The 19,878-nt window shown below is 64.0% G+C and overlaps 1 protein-coding gene across 4 annotated transcripts in view; it reads right to left on the bottom strand.

The window, feature by feature from the left end:
• The window catches only part of TP73 (tumor protein p73), a 71,025-nt gene that overhangs the window by 49,770 nt on the left and 1,377 nt on the right, over positions 1 to 19,878 (bottom strand). The window contains exons 1-3 of one of the 4 annotated variants that reach the window (XM_059376803.1): positions 18,966 to 19,099; positions 805 to 896; positions 398 to 518 (exon numbers count right to left, since the gene is read on the bottom strand). In XM_059376803.1, the coding sequence (XP_059232786.1) occupies positions 398 to 518; positions 805 to 863 (180 nt within the window). In that variant the 5' untranslated portion in view covers positions 864 to 896; positions 18,966 to 19,099. Of the gene's footprint in view, positions 1 to 397; positions 519 to 804; positions 897 to 7,587; positions 7,815 to 10,916; positions 11,617 to 18,965; positions 19,100 to 19,878 lie in introns of those variants that run through there. The other 3 variants (XM_059376805.1, XM_059376804.1, XM_059376802.1) reach the window with 3 other exon arrangements.

Raw genomic sequence — 19,878 nt, 5'->3', positions numbered from 1 at the left:
ACCTGGATCCAGTCACACCTGAATCCATTCCTGCACCTGGATCCAGCCACACCTGAATCCATTCCTGCACCTAGATCCAGCCACACCTGAATCCATTCCTGCACCTGGATCCAGCCACACCTGAATCCATTCCTGCACCTGATCCAGCCACACCTGAATCCATTCCTGCACCTGGATCCAGCCACACCTGAATCTATTCCTACACCTGGATCCAACCACACCTGGATCCATTCCTACACCTGAATCCATTCCTACCCTTGCACTAACGGTTTCAGGAGCTGGTACATTTCCTACTTTGCCACTGAAACGTCCTGACAAACCCCCAGTGCCTGTTTCCCGACTCTGTAGTCTCCAGGTCAGGACCGGGCTTATGGCCGCAGATAGCAGCCCCACTCACCAGGACAGGCGTGGTCATGCCCTGCAGGTGGTAGACGTCCATGCCAGCCTCTGGGCCGCCCACCACCTCGTTGTTTCCTTGGCTGGACTGGGGAAGGTCAAAGTAGGTGCTGTCTGGTTCCCTGGGAAGACAGGAGCAGAGCCATCAGACCCAGACCACCCAGGCCGGAGCTCGGGGCTGGCCCTCGGCTCCTGGGGGCCCTGCCCTTCGGCCCACCGTCTGTCTCCTCTGCCAGCCTCTCCAGAGCTAGGCCAGCCGGGAGGGGCGGCCCCACCGGAGCTCTGTCCCCTGGACCTCTCCTGGCCCAGTCTCTGTACCCTACATCCCCAGGAGAAAGCCTAGGCCAGTAGCCCCACCTCCCCCTCATCCAGCCTGAGTTGAGCCCAGTGGCTGGAGGCGGTACTCACAGGGAGCTCCAGAGATGCTCGAACGTGGCCCCCTCGTCTGTGGAGGTCGGCTGGGACATCTTTTCTGCACCCAGCCCGGAGGGCGGCTCGCTCTGTGAGGAGGGGAGAAGGACCCTGGTGATTTGGGGAGGCCGGGCCATGCCCTGCTTCAGCATCCCCAGGGGCTGGGCAGGGCAGACACCCCTGGACACCCCCCACTTCATCCTGCCCTTTCGCGGGCAGGACCCCACCTTGCAGAGGGACAGGCCTGGCTCCAGACCCAGGTCAGGCAGGGTGCCCTGGCAGCAAGGGCTTCTCAGAGCCGCCCCCTGTGGGGGGCTTCAAACAGCACCCCCTTGCAAGGCTGCCGCAGGGCCCTTTGGGAGCTCGAATCGGAAGTCCTTGCTGTGCCTGGAGCACAGTGAACAAGGGGACTGGTGTGGCCGCTGTCACTATGGACTGTGTCTCCAGGTTGGGTCTTCGGGCCTTGGGTCAGGCCTGGGGGCTCCTGATGCCCCACGACATGAGGATAGCTCAGATCTTGGGACACCCCCTTCTTGGGAAGGGCCCATGCAGGGCAGGCCCAGGGGCTGGAGCCAAGCCCGGGGCGAGGCCGGCTGTGCCCCGTGGCTGTAGGAAGTCAGCCAGCCGACCCGCTCTAAGACAGGGTTCTCCCCTGTGGCCGGACACAAAAGCAGTTCGGACCCCACGAGGGACCCCCAGGCCAAGGCCGTGATGCTGTCACGGGAGCAGGATCACTGTACTATGGGCCCGCTGTCACAGATGTCCAGGGACTGGGGTGCCCAGACAGGCTAGCCTTTGTCCCAGGGTTTCCTCTCCCGAGAGCGTCCACACCAGCTCCCACCCCGCAGTGGGCCTGCCATCTCAGGGCCGGGGCAGGCACAGCTGGGGCCCCCGTCCTCCCGTGGCGGGAAGGGGCAGGGAAACCGGAGCCTGCCCTGCCTACCACCCCTCCAAGGCCAATGTGGTGTCTCCCCTGAGCCAGCCTCCAGGTCCTTGGCAAAGGGCCGTGGGAATCAGCTTGGCCGCCGTCCACCTGGCAGTGTCCCAGCGGGCAAGTCCAGGCCTGCCCCCAGCCGCTGGGGGAGGGAGGGCGCACCCCTGTGTGTCCCTGCGTCCCCAGGTGGGCGGCTGCTGGTGGGGGTCTGTGGCCCTCTCTCGGGGCCGCCACTGCCAGGCCACTGGTCTCGGGAGTCAGGAGTGCGGCCTCAGGGGCTGGGCTGGGCACTGGCGACAGGAGGCCCGAGGGCTGAGGTGGGCTGGGCAAGGATGGCCTGGGCCTGGCGGCTCGGAGAGCACTGGCCCCAAACCAACTGTTCTGCAGGCTCAGAGAGGTTTCGTGCCCGGCTGAGGTCACACAGCACAGCTGTGTGCACCGGAGTGACCGAGGGTGTTTCCCCAGCATTCAGAATCAGTCGCCCCGCCCCGGTCGCTGTAGACACACCTTTAGCGCACGATCTTCCCACGAGGGCTTTTTTATACTTTATTTATGAGAGAGAGAAAGCGTGTACGAGTGTAGGCAGAGTCCCAAGCGGACTCTGCGCGGAGCCTGACCTCACGACCCCGAGATCATGACCTGAGCTGAAATCTGGAGTCCAGCTCTCAACCGACTGAGCCCCCCAGGCGTCCTGACCCCCCACGGGCTTGAACAGGGCTGGGCAATGTGGGCTGGCGTGCCTCCTGTTCTGGGGTGGTCACTCCCGCCCTGGGCCAAGCTGTCCACAACACAGTGGAGCCCAGTGCTGGGTGTGGCGCTGGTCACCCGGTAATCCCGGTGGTGGCTGTCGTAGGCGGCGTAACGCCAGCTGCCTTGGCAGTAACCTGCCCCCTGCCGCTGCTATGGGGGGCCCTTCCTGGGCGAGCAGGGATTGTCCGTGGAGTGGCCTCTGGGGGTGGGGAGTGCGCGCCGACAGGAGGCCGTTTGGGCACCCCCTTCCTCAGTTTGCCGATGGACCATCCAAGCCCAGAGACGGAAAACACTTGGCTGACATCACACAGCAGACGGTCAGCAAGACTTCGCCAATCTAACCCCGGCGGCCAGAAGACGCCAACAGCCCACACCAGCCCTGCATGAATGGACAGATGTGGTCCATCCGTACAGTGGGGCGTCCCTTGACCATGGGAGGGAACGAAGCGGGGCCCCTCGTGGTGGCTTGCATGAGCCTTGAGGACACGCTGCTGACCGAGGAACCAGGTGTCAGGGAGGGAACGAAGCGGGGCCCCTCGTGGCGGCTTGCATGAGCCTTGAGGACACGCTGCTGACTGAGGAACCAGGTGTCAGGGTCCACGCAGGACGGTCCCGCAGACAAACCCGCAGGCCCTGGCGGCAGGTCCCCAGTACTGGGCCGGGCGGAGGGACAGGGACGGGGTTTCCCTCGGGAGTGGCGGAATGTTCTGGAGCCAAATGGAGGCGGACGTTGCACAGATTGTGACTATGAAACGTCACTGTGTGGTTCACCTTTCAAAGGGTTAGTTTTATGTTACGTGAATTTCACCTTGATTTAAGAAAAAAATGAATCAAAAAACCCGAAGAGGCTGGGGTAGTGTGTGGGGAGCCCCGGAGCCACAGAGCACGGGCTGGACACTTAGCCCATCGGCCGCAGAGAAGGGAAAACTCCCCATGTCCCCAGGCCCAGCGTCCCGGAGCCGGCACGGGGAAAGGGGACACACTCCGCCTCGAGCCCCTGTGCCTCCCTCCCAAGGGAACAGCCAGGGAGGTGGGACCCCAGAGTCCCCCCACCCCAACCACCAGGGGACACAGCTGGCGTGTCTGCCCTCAGCCCGCACCCTATTTCGCCCAGAGCTGCACCGGGTCAGGCTGGCTCTGACCCAGGGGGAGGGGGCAGGGCAGACGGAACCCTTCCGGGCAGAGGGAGCCGGTCCGGCCACACTGGACGGCAGTAGGAAACTAAGTGACCCCCTAGTCCCTGGGGCTCCCCGGAGGGCCGGAGAGGCATTCCAAGGACTCTGCCGACTCTCTGCTCAGCAGACCCCAGGCCCGCGGCTCCCCCCACCCACCACTGCCCAGGCCAGGCCCTCCCTGGGTCCAGCCCGGCCCCTGCAGTGCCCCACATCAATCCCCCCCTGCCTAACCCCTCGCCCCAGTGGGCTGTCCCTTGGGCGTAGGCAGAAGACCCCAGTGTCTCGCTGTGGCCAGCAGGCCCTGACTGCAGGGCCCACCCCCACGCCCCTCATCCCCCACAGGCCTCCGCACTACTATCCTGGGCTGGGGGCACTGCCCAGCACCTGGGGCTCGGGTCAGAGGCCACCGTCTCCGAGAGGCCATCCCGGCACCCAGTCAAACCAGCTGCCATGACCCTTCATTACCTGCATCCTTCTCTGTCTGAAAGCAGGTCCAGCCTGAAGGACGCAGAGACACAGTGGCCCGCGTTTACCTGTTCATGTCCCGCTGGGCCTCCGGCCCAGGGGGGGTTCCAGCAGTACGCAGCCAGGTGTGCCCCCATGCAGGGCCGCTGTCACCATCACCCCACATGTCCTGCTATACCCGCCATGCTCCCCACCGAACCCCACGTTAGGGAAGGCGTCCTGTCCTGCCCATGGGGCTTCCCCACTCAGCCACGGGCACGGGCCTGGAAGAGACTTCCCTGCTGGCCTGAGACCCCGGCAGTGGGCCCCCGGCTTCAAAGGCGCTGATTTGATGCACATTCCCAGGGCGCTGGATAGGCGGTGGGTAGAGCACCGGGTTCTTGGTTTTGGCTCAGGGTGCGATCTGGGGGGTCGTGGGTTCAAGCTGAGCGCGGAGCCTGCTTGGGATTCTCTCTCCCCTTCCCTCTGCCCCTGTGTGCGCCTCTCTCCCTCTCTCGCCTTCTCTCTCTCTCTCTCGGATAAATAAATGAATCTTAAAAGGAAAACATCCTGGGGCGCCCCGGTCTCCCACCGCAGGAGCTCAGGAGTCTGCAACTTTAAGCGGCACCAGGGGTTCACCGAGACTCTGGGACAGACGCTCCGGGAAAGGGCCTCGAGCAGCCCAGCACCCCCAACCCCCACCCCCCCCCCCCCCCCCCCCCCCATCCCCCGCTCCATAGGGCCCTTCCCTGTCCACCTGCAGGGCGGCCGCAGCCTCCACTGGTGACTTCGCTCAGGATCTTCATTTTGGCAAAATGAGGGTCCAGAGACTTGCGCTGCCCTGTTCACAGGATGCCACAGGGCCCGAGACCGGAAGCTACCGCCTCCATGACTCCCGGTCTCTCTGGGAGGCCCCCCCGCCCGAGCCGTGCGCACAGAGCCCAGGCCCCTGCGTCCACGAGTCAAGGGAGCGGCAGACCCCGTCCCATGGGCCCTGGGAGCTCCTGCTGGCCACAAAGACGAGCAACGCTGACGTCAGGGCGAGAATCGGGGCCCTCCCTGGCACCGGCCCTGGATACCAGGGGCCCCTCCTCTGTCCTCGGGGCAGGGGCAGGGTCATCCCTGGACCCGCTGTGGCGTTTCATCTGAGGATGGCAGAGGTGAAACCCAGGACAGCCCCTTGTCAGAAACACCAATGGCCCCAGTGACCCGCATTTTAAATTTGGAAACATGGCTCCTGGGCCTAAGGACAGTTGGCAAATGGGGCCCACCACCTTAAAGATCACATGTTCGTGGGCGGGGGACAGGCCCCCGAGGAAACGTCTGTGAGGCCATCACCGAGGTCCAAGTGCGGGACATGGCCGGACCCCTGAGGGCCTTTAACGAAGAGCAGGTTTCCCTGCAGGGAAAGGGCACTCAGCCTCGCAGGGAGAGGGTCCCGGGGGGGTGAAGCCGTGGGTGCGGGAAGTACAGGCACCCCCGAGGCCTAGGACCACCTGGCCAGAGGCAGCACCAGAAAGGGTACCCCAGGTGTCCCCACTCTCAGGGCGCTGGGCCCTGCTGGGGGCTCTACTGACGCTGCCGCACCTCAAGGAATTTCCAGCAAATTCCTGTTACTCGGGGGGTGTCGCGGGGCTGCCGGCGAGGCCCCAGGACCCCCAGAGCTCGGGTGGGCTGGGGGCACCGTGCGGCCCAGAGCCGGAGTGGAGGTGCAGACAACCCCTCCTCTTCAACTTCTGCATGTGACACACGGGATTCCCGAGTCCCCAGCCCAGCGGTCTCCGCCGGAGCCCCTTGGCAACATCTGCCAACATTTTCATCGTCAGCCCTGGTGGGGGAGGGGTGCTTCTCGACACCCCCCAATCCCTGTGGTCCCCTCACAGAGAATGTTCTAGATCTGGGGTCAGAGTTGCAGGGGAGACCTGGGGCCACACCACTGCTTCTCGGTGCTGCTGGCCAAGCCCTGGACAGGGCCTCCAGGAGCTCACACCCTCGGTCACGCCCAATCCCCACGTGTCCCCTCCCTGTCCCCGTCCTGTCCCCGTGTCCCCTCCCTGCCGCCTACCCTGTCCTTACATGTCCCCTGTCCCCGTCCTGTCCCCACGTGTCCTGTCCCTGCCTTCCATCCTGTCCCTTCTGCCCCTACCTTTCCCCACACGTCCCCCCCACCCCCCGTGTCCTCCTAGGCCAGGCCAGGCCCCAGTGTCCTCCAGGAAGCCACTGTCCGCCCCGATCCCTAAGCAGGACACCGTCTTCTCTGCCTCCCATCGCCAAGCAGGCAGCGGAGCCCAGCTTCCTCTGCGTGGCCCCCAGGAGAGCCCCGCTTGTCGGGCCAGATGGTGCCCGTCCCCTCCACCTGCCCCGGGCCCCCACACCGTCCCTGATAAGCTGGGGCTCCTGTGACCTGCCGACACTCGACCAAGGGAAGCACCCTGTGTGGGGGGGATGGCAGTCCCCACCCCCCCGTCGGCGGCCACCCGCTCCCGCTGCTTGTAGCGTCCGGACAGGGAGCGGACGCTTGGCCTGAGCCCAGGGAGGGCAACACGGGGCCATCGGGATTCCAGCGTCCGGGGAGGGAGGGAGCTCCCTCCGCCCACAGAGCCCCGCTCTGACCCTGTCCCCAAATACTACATCTCGGCCGTTCCTCTGGCCCCGCGGGGATGACGCGGCTCCTTCCCACGGTCATCTCCGCTTGGCGCTCAGCACACTCGGAGCATCGCAGGAAAGGACCCCGGGGCCTTCCCGGGCCCCTTCCAACCAGCCCCATGGCCTTGAGGCGACTGCGGACGCTCTGGCACCCAGAAGGGCCCTACCTGGGTGGAGGGTCCGGCCGCCGGCGGGCGAGGACCGAGGGAGCAGAGCTGCGAGAGGGCGCTTGTCCCCGGCCCAGCGGAGTCCCCGCCAGACGCTCCGGGCCCAGCTCCCGGCCCTCGGTGCCGACGGGCCTCTGCCGCCTCGATCACCCCCCAGGACAGAGGTGGCCCTCGCCTCGTGGGGTGCGGCCCAGACGGCCCGAAGTGCGTCCCTCCTCAGGGACCCAGGCCAGCGGCCATCTTTGCCCGCCCCGCCGGCCTGTGGCCCAGGCCACGTGGCCACGGGAGTGCTGGGCAGCTCCGGCCACGCAGGGTGGGGTGGGGGGGGTCAGGACAGGGCTGGCCGGATCTGCGCCCGGGACCTCCTGCAGAAAGACGGGGCCCCACTGGGCCTGGTGAGGACGCGCCCAGGGGCCTCCCGTCACCCTGCGCGGGCTCACGGTTGCCCCTCTGCCCAAGGGGGAGGCACGCAGTGACAGCCAAATTTAGCCTCTGCACCCTGGGCCAGGGTGCACTTGTGAAATAAGAAAACAGCTGGAGGCGCCTGATTAAGCTGCCCTCCCCGCCTCCCCTCCCGGGCCAGGGCCCCCGGGAAGGAGGCAGGGCAGGGGGCAGCCTCAGAGCCCCCTCGGGCCCTGTTCCTTCCCACCTGCCAGCCTCTTACCCCTGTCACGGCCAGTGGCTGCCACCTGCAGCCGGCAGGGTCGGGGTGGCCTTCGTCCGGCACCCGGGCCCGGTGCGGAGGACTAGGAGCCGCCAGCCGTCCGGGTGTGAGTCTGGGGGTTGGCTTAGCACTCGTGTGAGCCGCACGGCAACGTGCCCGCCCCTGAGCACGTGGGCTTCGAACGCCTGCGGCTGTGGGGCTCCAGGGTCTGGCCCTGGCCGGGAGAGGCAGTCTGCTGAGCAGTTTTGGGAACCCACGATTGAAAACCCCAACACTTGACAGGAAAGGGCTGTCACAGACCAGCTCCTGCAGAGGAAGTAAACCAAGAAACACCCAAGCATCGCCAGCCGCTACAGCACCCCGAGGGGGGTGGGGAGACCAGCAAATCTGCTGCTCCTTTTACTGTCGAGGTAGAAACATGCACAGAGAGGGGAGCTCACCTGCTCAAGGACACCCAGCAAGTTGGGGCCCAGAGTCAAGGACACCCAGCAAGTTGGGCCCCGTCTGGCTCGGGGAACCCTGCTCTTGACCCCGCCCTGACCCTCCCCAGCCTGCACACCGCGCACCCTGCCTGGGAAGCCCCTTGCCCACCCCTTTCTTCACGCAGCACCTCAAGGCCCCACCCGCCACGAGACACCCCCCCACCCCGCCGCCCTCTGCGGATCTAGAGGCGCCCCTCCTCCAGTCCCTCCCCCGACCACGTGCAGGTCACGCCTGGCCACACCGCTCCGGTCCCATGGTCTCCGGCTCGGCGGCTCGGCCCTGTCACACACCCCCAGCTCCCTCTCCCCCTCCGTACACGTCCACGCAGCCCACCTCTGCTGCTCTGTAGAGTGCGACAGGGGTACTGCCTGGACAGGTGTACTGCCTCTTCCGAGCCACGTGTGTGGGGAAGAAGGGACACACTGAGCAGGGTGCTGACCCCGACACATCCCGGGAGCCTGAGAATCAGCAATCCGCAGCGGACCGACGGTTCCTTACAACCAGGGGTCAGTGGAGGAAGAAGCCAAGCCCTGGTCAGGGGTCGCGATGGAGAGAGGCTGGGCCTGGTCGCTGCCCTGTCCCTGGCTCGTTAGACACACCACCCCGTGCCCCGCCCTGGTCTGTCCAGGAACAAGGCACCTGCAGAACGAGACACGCCGGCGTCCGGTCACAGCAGCCTCCTTCACAACGCCTGCCCCCAGCCGCTCCCGACGCTAGAGGTCCCTGCCCCCGCCGCTCGTGGCCGCTCTTCCCAGGCCCGTGGCACACGGAGGTGGCAGCCGGTCCCTGTCTGTGCAGGGCCGGGAGCTGCCCTCTCTGGAGGGGCCTCCACCTTAGGGACCTCCTGGGACGGGGTCGCCACGGGGCCTGGCGCCAACGAGCAGACACTGTCCTCTTGCCCACTGGGCTGCGGGCACTGCTGGGCACCGCTGTCCTTCTGATCTGTCTCCTCCCGCCCCTCTGCAGCCCTGTTTCGGGGTCGCCCTTCCAAGGGCTCCTAAGCCCCTCCCCCCGCGCGGCTGACAAGACTTCATCCCAGTTGCCATGATGTCGGCCCATCCATCCCCCCTCCCTCCAGAAATGTCCACAGAGCTGCCGCTGCCCACGTCCTGTCCCTGTCCCCAGCCTTGGGGGCGTCTTTCTGATAATGGTGCCCTGAATCTACTGCACGCTCCCTCGGTCCCGGCCCCGGCCCAGAGACCTCTCATTCCTCCTCCTGACGCGGCAGGAAGGGAGACGCTCTGCACCCTTGCTCTCTCCAGACGGTCTTACAGCAGCACAGAGAGGGTGGGTCTCCTGCCCTGGGTCACACAGCTTGGAAGGTCAAGGTTGGGGTCTGCTCTGGCCCCCACCAGGCAGCCCCGCCATCCAGGAGCCCCCGCTACGGGGGGACAGACAAAGCTGTTTCCACCGCCCAGTGTGAAGGGCGGCCTGAACGGGTGCAGACCACGGCCAGGGTCAGCGCGAGGGCACACGAAGGTCCACATCAGTGTGGCCTTCGGAGGTCTCCCAGGCTGACATTGGGCCTGGGGTCCAGGGGAGGGTGGGCACCCACAGAGTAGGGGGAGACGGGACTGGACGGCCAGCTGGAGAAGGGACAGGCCCTCTGGAGAGCACCCAAAGAGCCCTGAGCCCATGGACTTCGGGGAGCCGGGTTCAGGGTTCAGCTCATGTGGGGTGCAGTGGGACGTCCAAGGGGAAGGTCACCCTGGCAGACACATGGGCCCGGCAGCCAGAGGCAGGTGGTCAGTGAGGCAGGCCTCGGTGGGGTGCAGGTAAGGCGGGGGGAGGCGGAACAAGTGGACGGTCTGAGGGTGGGGCAGGCAGCCAGGGCGCGGGTCCTGCCCAGGACCACCCCTTCCAAGCCGGTTCCTGCCTCTGAACGCCGCCCTCTTCAGCAGCCTCCTCCAGCTCCAGACCCGGTGCCTCAGGCCACTAGCAGCTTCGCGCACACGTGGGGGTCTCTCTCTTCCCACCTGTGGGGCGGCCATGGTCACAGCCCCCACGCACGACTGAGCTACACACGGGCAGCTGGCAGGAGCCCTGGGCTGGCTCAGGGCTGCGGAGCGTGGCTGTCCGACCGGCTGTGGGGCCCTCCGTAGCTGCGACGGAGTCATCACTGGGTCAGCCCGCATCCCGCACGCGCGAGCGCTCCCACACGGGAGGGGACAGGACCGCGGCGCACCCCACACCCCTCACCTGGGTGCGCTCCCTCCGCCTTCCTCACGTGGAGCCTGGGGTAATCACCGTCCCCTGCAGGGGGGCCGGGCCCCCAGGATTCCTACCTCGGGAGCCCAGCCGTGAGGGCAGGACAGCGGCGGCAGGGGACAGACACAGGGAACGGGCCCTGCCGTCCCGGTCTCCGCGCCGCCGGGCGAAGACGAGGGGTGGGTGAGCACAGGCTCTTGGGCTCCGTGCAGGTGACGGATCCTGGACGAAGGGGGCCCCCCCGAGAAGCTAGGGAGCGGTGTCTTCCTCGGCAGGAAGTGGGCAGTCCCCTGCAGGCCCGTGGGTGGAGGCTCCATGATAACCTCTGCCCCCACCCAGCCCGGACCCCGCCTGGGCCCCCCAGGAACAGGTAGGGTATAACGGAGCGCCCCACCGTGCCTGGTCCTCCTCACCCGAGCACCATCAGAGGAGCCCGGGCATGGCCTCCCTGTGCTGGCCTGTCTGCTACCTGCGCCCCCCACTCTCGGGTGCTGGGGTGGGGGGCACAGTGGGGAGGGGCTCTGATCTCTGGGGGGGCCCGAGGGGTGTCTACCGTGCTGTGCTGTGCGGCAGGGAGGCGGTGTCGGGACCCCAAGCTCAGGCCTGAGAGAGGTGGGCCAGGCTGAGCCCAAGCCTACCTTGGCGGGAGCCCGGGCCCCGAGGGTCGAGGTCGGCGTGCAGGGGAGGCAGCTGGGAGGCCCAGGGCCTGCGGCTGGGCAGGCAGGCGGTGGCGGCAGCGTCCCGGTCGCCTAGGCAATGACACTGGAACCAAGGAAGCAGAGAGGCCAGCCTGGAGCCAGGGCAGCTGGGGCGGAGCGTGGCCGGGAGCCCTGAGGCCGGCAGGCGATACCGTGCCCTCCGCACAGTGACCTGATGACAGGCCCAAACCACCAGGAAGCGGACCAGGAGCCGGGGAGGGGGCGGGGCGGGAGCCGGGGCGTCCACCCGTGCGTGCACGCCTCTGCCCCGCGGCTCCCTGTAGGAATGTCCGGACGCATGCACAGGCCGCGACTGTGCCCAGCCTCAACCCAGGCTGTCCTCCGGCTGGAGCAGCTTCCACGGGTCGCCCCATTCACCCGCGATCCGTCCGCCGAGGATGCGAACAAGTGCGGAGCCGATTTCTTCAGTGTTGGGTCGGCCAGGCAAGTGCTGACCTTCAGCTGTGTTTCTGCTGCCCACGGGGCACACGCGTGGACAGATAATTCAGGTAATTCAGCGTGACAGGAGGCCTTGCCACCACATTCCAAACTTCCCAAGCACGGGAAGAGCCCCGCGGCCTCTGCCCCCACGGCCCTCTAGGCCTCTGACCCCGGCCCTCGAGCTCCAGCTCACCGGGACCTTTGCCATGGCGTGGGCCCCGCGGGGGCTCACCGTCACCTCTAGGTCCCTTTGTCACATGAAATAACGTGACTCTAGGCTCTGAGCCGCAGCTTTAGGGAGCCCCCAGGGACACACCCTGTCAGCGAAGGACACACCCCAGGGACACACCCTGTCGCTGGGAGTCAGCGAAAGCCACTGGGGCCCCCCGAGCCAACGCTGAGCTTCACGCTGGCCTGGAGACGGGGACGCCGACCACAGCTGGCGACGGTGGCTGCTCGTCCCTGCACAGGAAGGGCTCCCGGTCCTACTCCTTGAGACACAGCACGCGCCCCTCTGAGACCAGAGGTCGCCTGGCTTCAGCCATGGGTGAGGGGAATGGGGGGACGCCAGTGGGGTCTGGCTGCGCTCACTCCCGTCAGGGTCCCTCCTCAGACCCCCACCCCAAGCCCCGCCCAGGGATGGGCTCCCAAAAGCGAGTCCGGAAGCCACCCCGCCAGCAGACCACGGATCCACCACATGCTTCCCCTGTGTGCGACACGGTCAGACACGGCTACGGTGCAGGCCCGAGAGAAAACCCCCTCCCTCGGGCCCATCAGCAGAGCAAGGCTCGAGGTCAGGCGGCTTCAACAACAGCAGCAGTGAGTGAGGTGAGCCCTGGGAACGAAGCCCCATGGGGAGGACTTCCCGAGCCGCCCAGGGCACACACACATTTCCTGCAGCCTGTGTTTCCTCTTTTCTACTCTTTCTTTCTGTTTTCTGGCAAGCCCCACGCCCAGTATGGGGTGGACCTCATGACCCCGAGATCAGAGGCTCCATCACTGCGGAGCCCAGCGGCCTGGGCTGTGCCTGTCTCTGTTCTCACCACCCAGTACAGTCCTTGGGCCTGTGTCCCCCGAGCACCAGGTGGGCCAAAGCTTTGCCACGTTTGGCAAGCCTGCTGGCACGGTTCCAAACGCCAAGGGACCCGGTGGCGCAGGAGTGACCAGAGAGGACAGGCCCTCTTGCCTCCCAGTCCCCACCCCACTGTCCAGACCAGACTGATCCCCACCCCTAAGAACAAAGAAAGCTGCTCCAGGGCCCTAGGGGGTGGTGGGGGCGGGGTGGTGGGGGTTAAGGTCTGGCGAGCCCTGGGCGTGCTTACACGAGGGAAGGGCAGGTGCCCCATAAGCAGCGATCGAGTGTGAACGCACAAATAGAGTCTTAAGTGAAATATGGCCTATTTCTGCATTCTTTTTTTTTTTTTAATTTATTTATCTGACAGACAGAGATCACAGCAGGCAGAGAGGCAGGCAGAGAAAGGGGGGAAGCAGGCTCCCCGCTGAGCAGAGAGCCCTACTCGGGGCCCAGGACCCTGGGATCATGACCCGAGCCGAAGGCAGAGGCTTTAACCCACGGAGCCACCCAGGTGCCCCCTATTTCTGCATTCTTTTGGTGAGTTTTGAAATCCAGAGAGCTCGGAAAACTAGATCTTCCTTAGTTCTGGGACAGACTCCTAAGCTCTCCGTGACCCTTGCTGCCCATTTAGGGTCAACATCCCCTTATGCTGGGGCACTTGGGTGGCTCAGTAGGTTAAGCCTCTGCCTTCAGCTCAGGTCATGATCTCCGGGTCCTGGGATGGAGCCCCGCATCAGGCTCTCTGCTCGGTGGGGAACCTGCTTCCCCTCTCTTCGCCTGCCTCTCTGCCTGCTTGTGATCTCTCTCTCTCTGTGTCCAATAAAAAAGTAAAATCTTAAGAAAAAAATCCCCTTGTATTGTAGGAACTGGGGAGAGCTTGTCTGTGTGGTATTTCCCACAGACCCATCGGTGGTGTCCTAAAATACAGGATTCAGGTACTGTGTTACTTTTCTAAAATACATTTTTTTGAAGTCTGAATTCTGACTTTTAAAGGGGACATGGAATAAGGTATGGTGAGGTTCTGCTTAGTTTTGGAAACCCTATGGCATCCCTAGATCAGGCCAGGAGACACCCAGGAGGCGGGCGTGGTGCTCTGGGACCAGGCGTGCTCACCTCAGCTCCCCGAACCTCTCCCGGGAGGAGGAGGCGAGGGCCCTCTCTCTGCCTCTGGTCTTACAGAAGCCAAGCCTGGAAGGGGTTACAGGAGTAAGAGTCGGGGCGGTTTCGAGTCTACTTCTGGATGATTCCTAAGCTAGCCACCCTCACCACGACTTTTGTCGCCTTTTACCATCGTGAAGTTTGGTGGAGGAAATGCAAAACATTGGGCAAGTCGGAAAGGGCACAGCAGGAGTCCACACCGCAGCCTCTGGGCCCTGGGCCGCTGGCCGGCGGCTCCCACCGAGAAGGGGACCGAGGGGTTTTCTCTGCGGAAAGGAAGGAAGGCGAACCCTCCAGGCTCTGCTGCCCAGAAGGATCCTGGGCCCAGACAGCCCCCAGCTCTGAAAGTGCAGCCTGCCGGGGTCCCCAGCCATTCACGGGGCGGCCCCCACGCTGCGTCCTTCTCGGGGACCGCGCTCCCCCAATTACTGACCCACACAGTTTCCTCTCAAGAGGAGACTTTCCGTTCTCAGGCTTCCCAACCCCAAACCGACCAGAGGGAGACTGGACAGTGTGCGTGGACTTACATTGACCTCCATCTCACCATCGTCTTTTCTGCTATTTTTATCAGAATCCATCACTTCCACATTAATCCAATTAGCGTCGTGTTTACGGGTGCCTCATTCGTACATTTGCGCCTCTGTCGGGGAAGCTCAGGGACACGCTCCCCGCTCTGCACCTCCTCCCTCATTACTGCCAAGTAATTAGTCGAGGAGCATCCCTGATCAAAAATTAAGAAGCCAGGAGCAAGTCGGGGCCTGCCTTCCTCCGGCAGAAGAGCAAACGAAGGGGAGGGCTAATGAGGGGCTCTTGTGGGTGGTCGGGGCGGGGAAGCAGCGCGCGGGGAAGGGGAGCTTGCCCTTCCGAGTGGCTCTGATCCTGGCGGTCAGAGCGAGGGGCTCCCTCCCATCTAACCCCAAAGAGGAGCTGCACGTCCTCGGAGCGCACTGCTGGGCTTCCTGGGGAAGCGCTGGCCGCATGTCTCTTCATTTAACCGGCTGCTCCCCTTTTCTAGACGGGGAATGCACTTTTCTCTCTGGTGGCCCCAATGCCAGCCAGTGAGGGCTGTGCCTTCCTCTGCAGAGGGGACACCTGTGTCCCCGGCCAGCCCACACCCTGCGAGCCGCTCCACCCCGTCTCCCCACACGGGAGGGCAGGACCACGTCAGGGTCCTCCTTGTCCCCACACAGCCTGCCGGGAGCGTGCGCCGCCCAGGTGAGCCCTGAGCCTGCAAAGGAGAATCCCCTGGGTCTTGCTCACGTTGTTGTGCAGAACAATGGAGAAAACAGAGCCCAGGAAAGTCACCTCTAAAACCCCAGGCAATGGGGCAGGCATTCTCCCTGCACACTTCAAAGGACCCAGTGCAACCCCCTCCAAGGGGAAGCTACCAGCCCAATTAGCCAAAGGCTTCCCCAGCTGCCAGCTCCCTCCCTCCCCACAGGGCCCGGCACCTTGGAGCAGCAGGTGAGCAATTAGTACCCCTTGCCCCTGCCCCACAGGCACCCAGGGTCACTGGGAGTGGTTCTGCCAGCTGGCACTGGGTGGGGACAGCCGGGACAGGAACTTGCCACATGCAGCCACTCCGAGATGCCTGTCAGCCCCCTACACAGGGTACCCAGCCCAGCCTTGCACGCTTGGGCCCCTGCACTCTGGCTAGGGACCTTGGCAGGCCGGGCAATGCCCAGGTGTTCTATGCCTGCCTGGTGGAGGAGGCAGGAGTTCCTGGGTGCTTTGTGTGTGCCCTCAGGGTTCTGGTGTATTCCTGCGGCAACTCATGGGAGGGAAAGGCTAGAGCCTCCCTAGAGAGATAGGGCACAGTGTGGGGAGGCAGACGGGTGGGACCCGAGCTCCCATACAGACTCCCCAGGCCGAGCGGGGCCAAGCTGGGATCTGGGCTGGGAGCTCAGGGTCCTGACTGGTGCTGGCTCCACCCCAGGCATGCCGGCATGCAGTCACACCCCGGTGATGTGGGACATCTGGTCTCTAGGCGGAGAGCGTTTCTGTGGTTTAAACCACCCACCCTGTGGCCAGTGAGTTACGGCGCCCCAGGAAACTTAACACAGCTATCAAAGGACTTAAAAGCAAGTTTGCGATCTACTTCTGCCTATGATTCCTTTCAGGTAAATCGACAAGGCCCCCAACAGGTCTAATAACTCAGTTTCAACTTGGAGACAAGCACAAACGAAATTTTGAGATTTCTGCTGCAATGGTCATGCACAGTGAAAATATTGGTGACTCCTCTCGGAGAAGAAGTCACACGTACCCCTGAGGCGGCGCTTGCTGCCTGCATCCACAGGCACAGGGGACTCCCACATTCACTCACGGCAAACACCGCGCAGGAGGCGCCGTTTTCCCCACTGGAGTTTACAATACCCCGAACTTCCACATTCTGCTTTAGATGGTTCCCAGGACCAGGGCTGGGCTGTGTCTCCTGTTCAGGAGGCTCTGGTCCCACGGGGTTGGGCGGGCGCTGCTCAGGCGCTCTGCAGCTCTAACCTTGGGCAAGTGCACAGGCTGTCTCCCCGCCTCCCCTCAGCATCTACTTTGTGGGCTGTTGTGAAAGTTACTGGGAACAAGTAGGGTTCAGCTAAGTACCGGGCTGAGCCACCAGGGAGGGAGGGGACGGTACCAGAGGGGCTTAGCCAACACTTGTTAGGCTGGATTTTTTTTTCTCTCTCTGGTCTCTGACTTAGGGCAGCACATCCCAGGGAGGAGACGGGGGAAGAGCGCTTTTGATGAGCAAATGTCTGCTCTGCCAGAGAGTGCACAGAGATGGGGGGGGGGAGCAGACCAAATGACTTGTCTTTAACTTGAACCCCAATGAGCAGGGGAAGCATCTCTAAACCAGAACCCATGTTCCGCTACAGAACACACGACGAAAAGATTTTCTAGGAGTCTCCCATAACTTACTTAAGAAGGCAAACTTTTTCAAAAGCGACATTGCTGTGTGTTTTGATAACACACAGGTAGATGCTGCTAATTACAGGTGTGTGTTCTGTGTTTGTTAAAGAAGTCTGGGCAGGACCGGATGCCCTCAGCAATGGGAAAATGATCCACAGTGTACTGGGTGAGGGTTGGGGGGATGGGTTGGCAAGAAAGCTTTTCCCAACAGGAGGGAAGACCCCCCCCCCCAGGAGAGCAAGACAGTGCTGCTGCATTACTTAGCCGCCCCTCTGTCTTTTCCCCTTTTTTGTTGTATGAAGTTAAGTCACCAGAAAATGACAGATTTTAAAATATTGTCCCAGCCTTCCCACAGAAATGCCCGAACTGGGAAATAAAGGTGTGCCCTCCCCTTTCACGGGGGCTGGATAGAATAAACACACTTGGAAAATGCTTCTACTGCAAACCCAAAGTTCACTATGTGTGCAATGGCTTTTTTCTCCGTTATTTTGTTTTGGCCGCGACTTTCACATAAGTATCTATAGGACAGACTCCCCTTGAAACTGTCTCCCATGCGGATGACCACGCGGCTTCTACTCCCCCACCAATAAAATGAGTTCCCTTTTGGGTGTCAGAACCTCAAGGTGAACGTTTGCCTCTCTCCGTAAGCCCTCAGCCTCTCCGCCTCTGCCTCCATTTTAGCTGCCTCCCTTACATGTGTTCAAGGCTGTAAACCACTCCTGGATGTGGGTGGGGCATAGTCTAGAAATAGATCCCGGATCGGAGGCATCTTCCCTACCAAGCCGGACTGGGGCCATCAGCCTCCGCCCAAGCCCTGGGCAGATTGCTGCCCCCAAGTCAGCCACTCCCTCTGCGGGGAGGAGGAGATCTGTGGCCGCCCCGCAGCTTCCCAACTCAGGAGCAGCACCAAGGACCATAGCTGTCCCTCTGGGCCCAGTTAGTGGACGCTAGGCCTGGCCTTGTCCGTGGAGAAGAGGGGATCTGGACCTGAGGATCCTGACTCCCACATCTCCCTGCTTAACATCTGTCCCAGACCGGCTCTCCCACGGGCTACCCTTCCGGATTTGGAGACACTGCCCTGTTCCTTATAGCCTTCACCAGAAGGTCAGCGAGTGGAGTGGTGCCTAAGCGCTCTGGGGCCAGGGCCCAGGTAGCAGTGGCCAAGCCAGCTCACCTGCAGCCCTGACCACCAGACAACCGAGCAGGCGCAGCCCTTCAACCTCTTTTAAAACCGCACGCAAAATCTGCAAATGTGTACGTTGCAAAATTTCAGACATCCTGTCTTTTTGTCCTCAATGCAATGTCCTTTTAGCTTCTATGAGTAGATCAGATGCCAGGCGGCCGGACGGAATAGTCAGCTCCGCGGGACAACGCGATATAGCTCGCTTCACTCATTTTCTTCGGAAGCTAATTATTACGGCTAAACAGATGAACAGCAACAAAGCCAGTTGTGCGAACGTTCCCAAATGTCCAGCTCTTTAATAAACAGACACAGTCCATTTGGACCGATTGACCTCTGGCCAGAAGTTCGCCATGCCTGGCCTCCTGGCCCCTTGCTGGTTGACAGTGGTCTACCTGTCACCCATCTATTTATGTCACATGTGAATGCTTTCTGCATGTCCACTTAGGGACCAGGCGACAATACAAGCTGAGTAGGAAGGTAATAATAGCTTCCTCCCTCCAAAGGCTGAGGCCAGGAGAAGGAGAGGAGGCAGGATGGAGGTGCTGTTTCCCCGGGGTGGGGGGGGCTGACTCTGCCCCTCCTCTCTCCACCTGGACACACTCAGAAGACAGGCTGGGCACTGGGGCGGAGGGGGGGGGCAGCTCTGAACCACCTGGAGGTGGCCCTCTGGAACCAGAGCCCTTAGTCACTGACTCCCCGGAGCTGCCTTGGTGGTCGTGCCCAGTTCTGCTGATCCAGGGGAGTCTGAGTCTCGCTCAGCCTTGGGGAGTGGGGGAGTAACACCGCAGGATTTGTGCAGCCCTCCTGGGTGCACACGGAGTGGGCAGAGGCGGGGAGGACCTCCTCTGCGACCTGCACCTCCACCAACTTCCACCCGCTCCTGCACTCCCCCCAGCCTCTTCCCCATCGCCTCCCCTCGGAAGCTGGGGTGGACCGGGGTCAGCTGGAGGAAGGCCTCGGGGAATCCCAGCCCCAGCGCGGCTGTTCCTGGCCCCAAAGGCACTCGGACAGGACCCCGCATCTCTTGGCCGGGCTGAACTCTGCCAGCTCCCTGCCGCCGGCGCAACCTCCAGGAGCCGGCTGGACTCGGGAGAGACACCCCACGGTACCCACTCTCCCTGCGCCTGCACGCTGCCTCCCTCCTAGCAATCCCTAGCTTCGGAGCCCAGTGCCCCCCCCCCCCCGACCCCGCCCTGCGCTCGGCCTTGGCAGGCCGCGCCGCGCTTCCTACCTGGTGCGGTCGGAGCCGGGGGCATCGACGCCGGAGCCGGCGGGCGCTGGCCCCGTAGTGGGTGCAGGGCGAGTGCGGGCTGCCCAGGCGGGTTAAATGGGCGCGGGGAGGGGAGGCGCCGCGGGCAGGGGCGGCCGCGGGCGTTAGCGCCTTGGGCCGCCGGCCGGGCGGGAAGGCAGCGCGGGCCGCTCAGCGGGGCGGGAGGAGCGCGGGCGGCGGGGCCGGGCGGAGGCCGAGGTGGCCGCCGGCGCCCCGCCCCCCCCAGCTGGCCGAGCGCGAGTCGGGGTCTCGGGCGCGCTCTGCCCCGCCTCCTTCCCGCCGCCTTTTGGCGCGCGTGGACCCGGCGCAGCCGGCTGGGCCGCCTAACCCGGGGGGGACGCGGGCCGGGCGCGGGGGCTCTCCCGCCGACGAGCGGGGACCGCGACCCTCCGCCGGCTTGGGGGCGCGGTAAGGGCGCACGGGAGCGAGGGCGGAGAGAAGCAGACTCTGCGTCCTAAAGCCTTGTTTTGGCCTAGACGCCGCATTTTCCCGACACCCGGGGCTGCCCTCCCTCCCCCAACCGGCGCTGGGTCCCTCCGTGCGCCGGGCGCTCAGACTCCAAGGAACAGGAGAAGGGCCTTCTTGGTCCGCGGAGGGTCTGCCCTAGCTGCGGGGAACAGGGGTGAGGGTCACGGCCACAGGACCGGGGGTGGAGGGGTGGTTTGGGTGGGGCCGTTTGCCCCCGGGGGGCTCCAGGGGGACTCGGAAGAGGGCGCGATGTCTACACTGTCACCGACCCAAGATCGCGGCCCCGCCCGGCATTGCAGAACGTTGGGGACCCTCTGGGAGAGACTCTGGCCCCAGCCCACGGCTTTCCTGGGCAGAGGTTGTGACGCAAACACTCCCAGGTCGCGGCCTGCACCCGGCTCCCTCC

Source organism: Mustela nigripes, chromosome 14, assembly GCF_022355385.1.
Source record: "Mustela nigripes isolate SB6536 chromosome 14, MUSNIG.SB6536, whole genome shotgun sequence".
Lineage (NCBI taxonomy): Eukaryota > Metazoa > Chordata > Mammalia > Carnivora > Mustelidae > Mustela > Mustela nigripes.
This window is presented reverse-complemented; position numbering and strand designations above follow the sequence as displayed.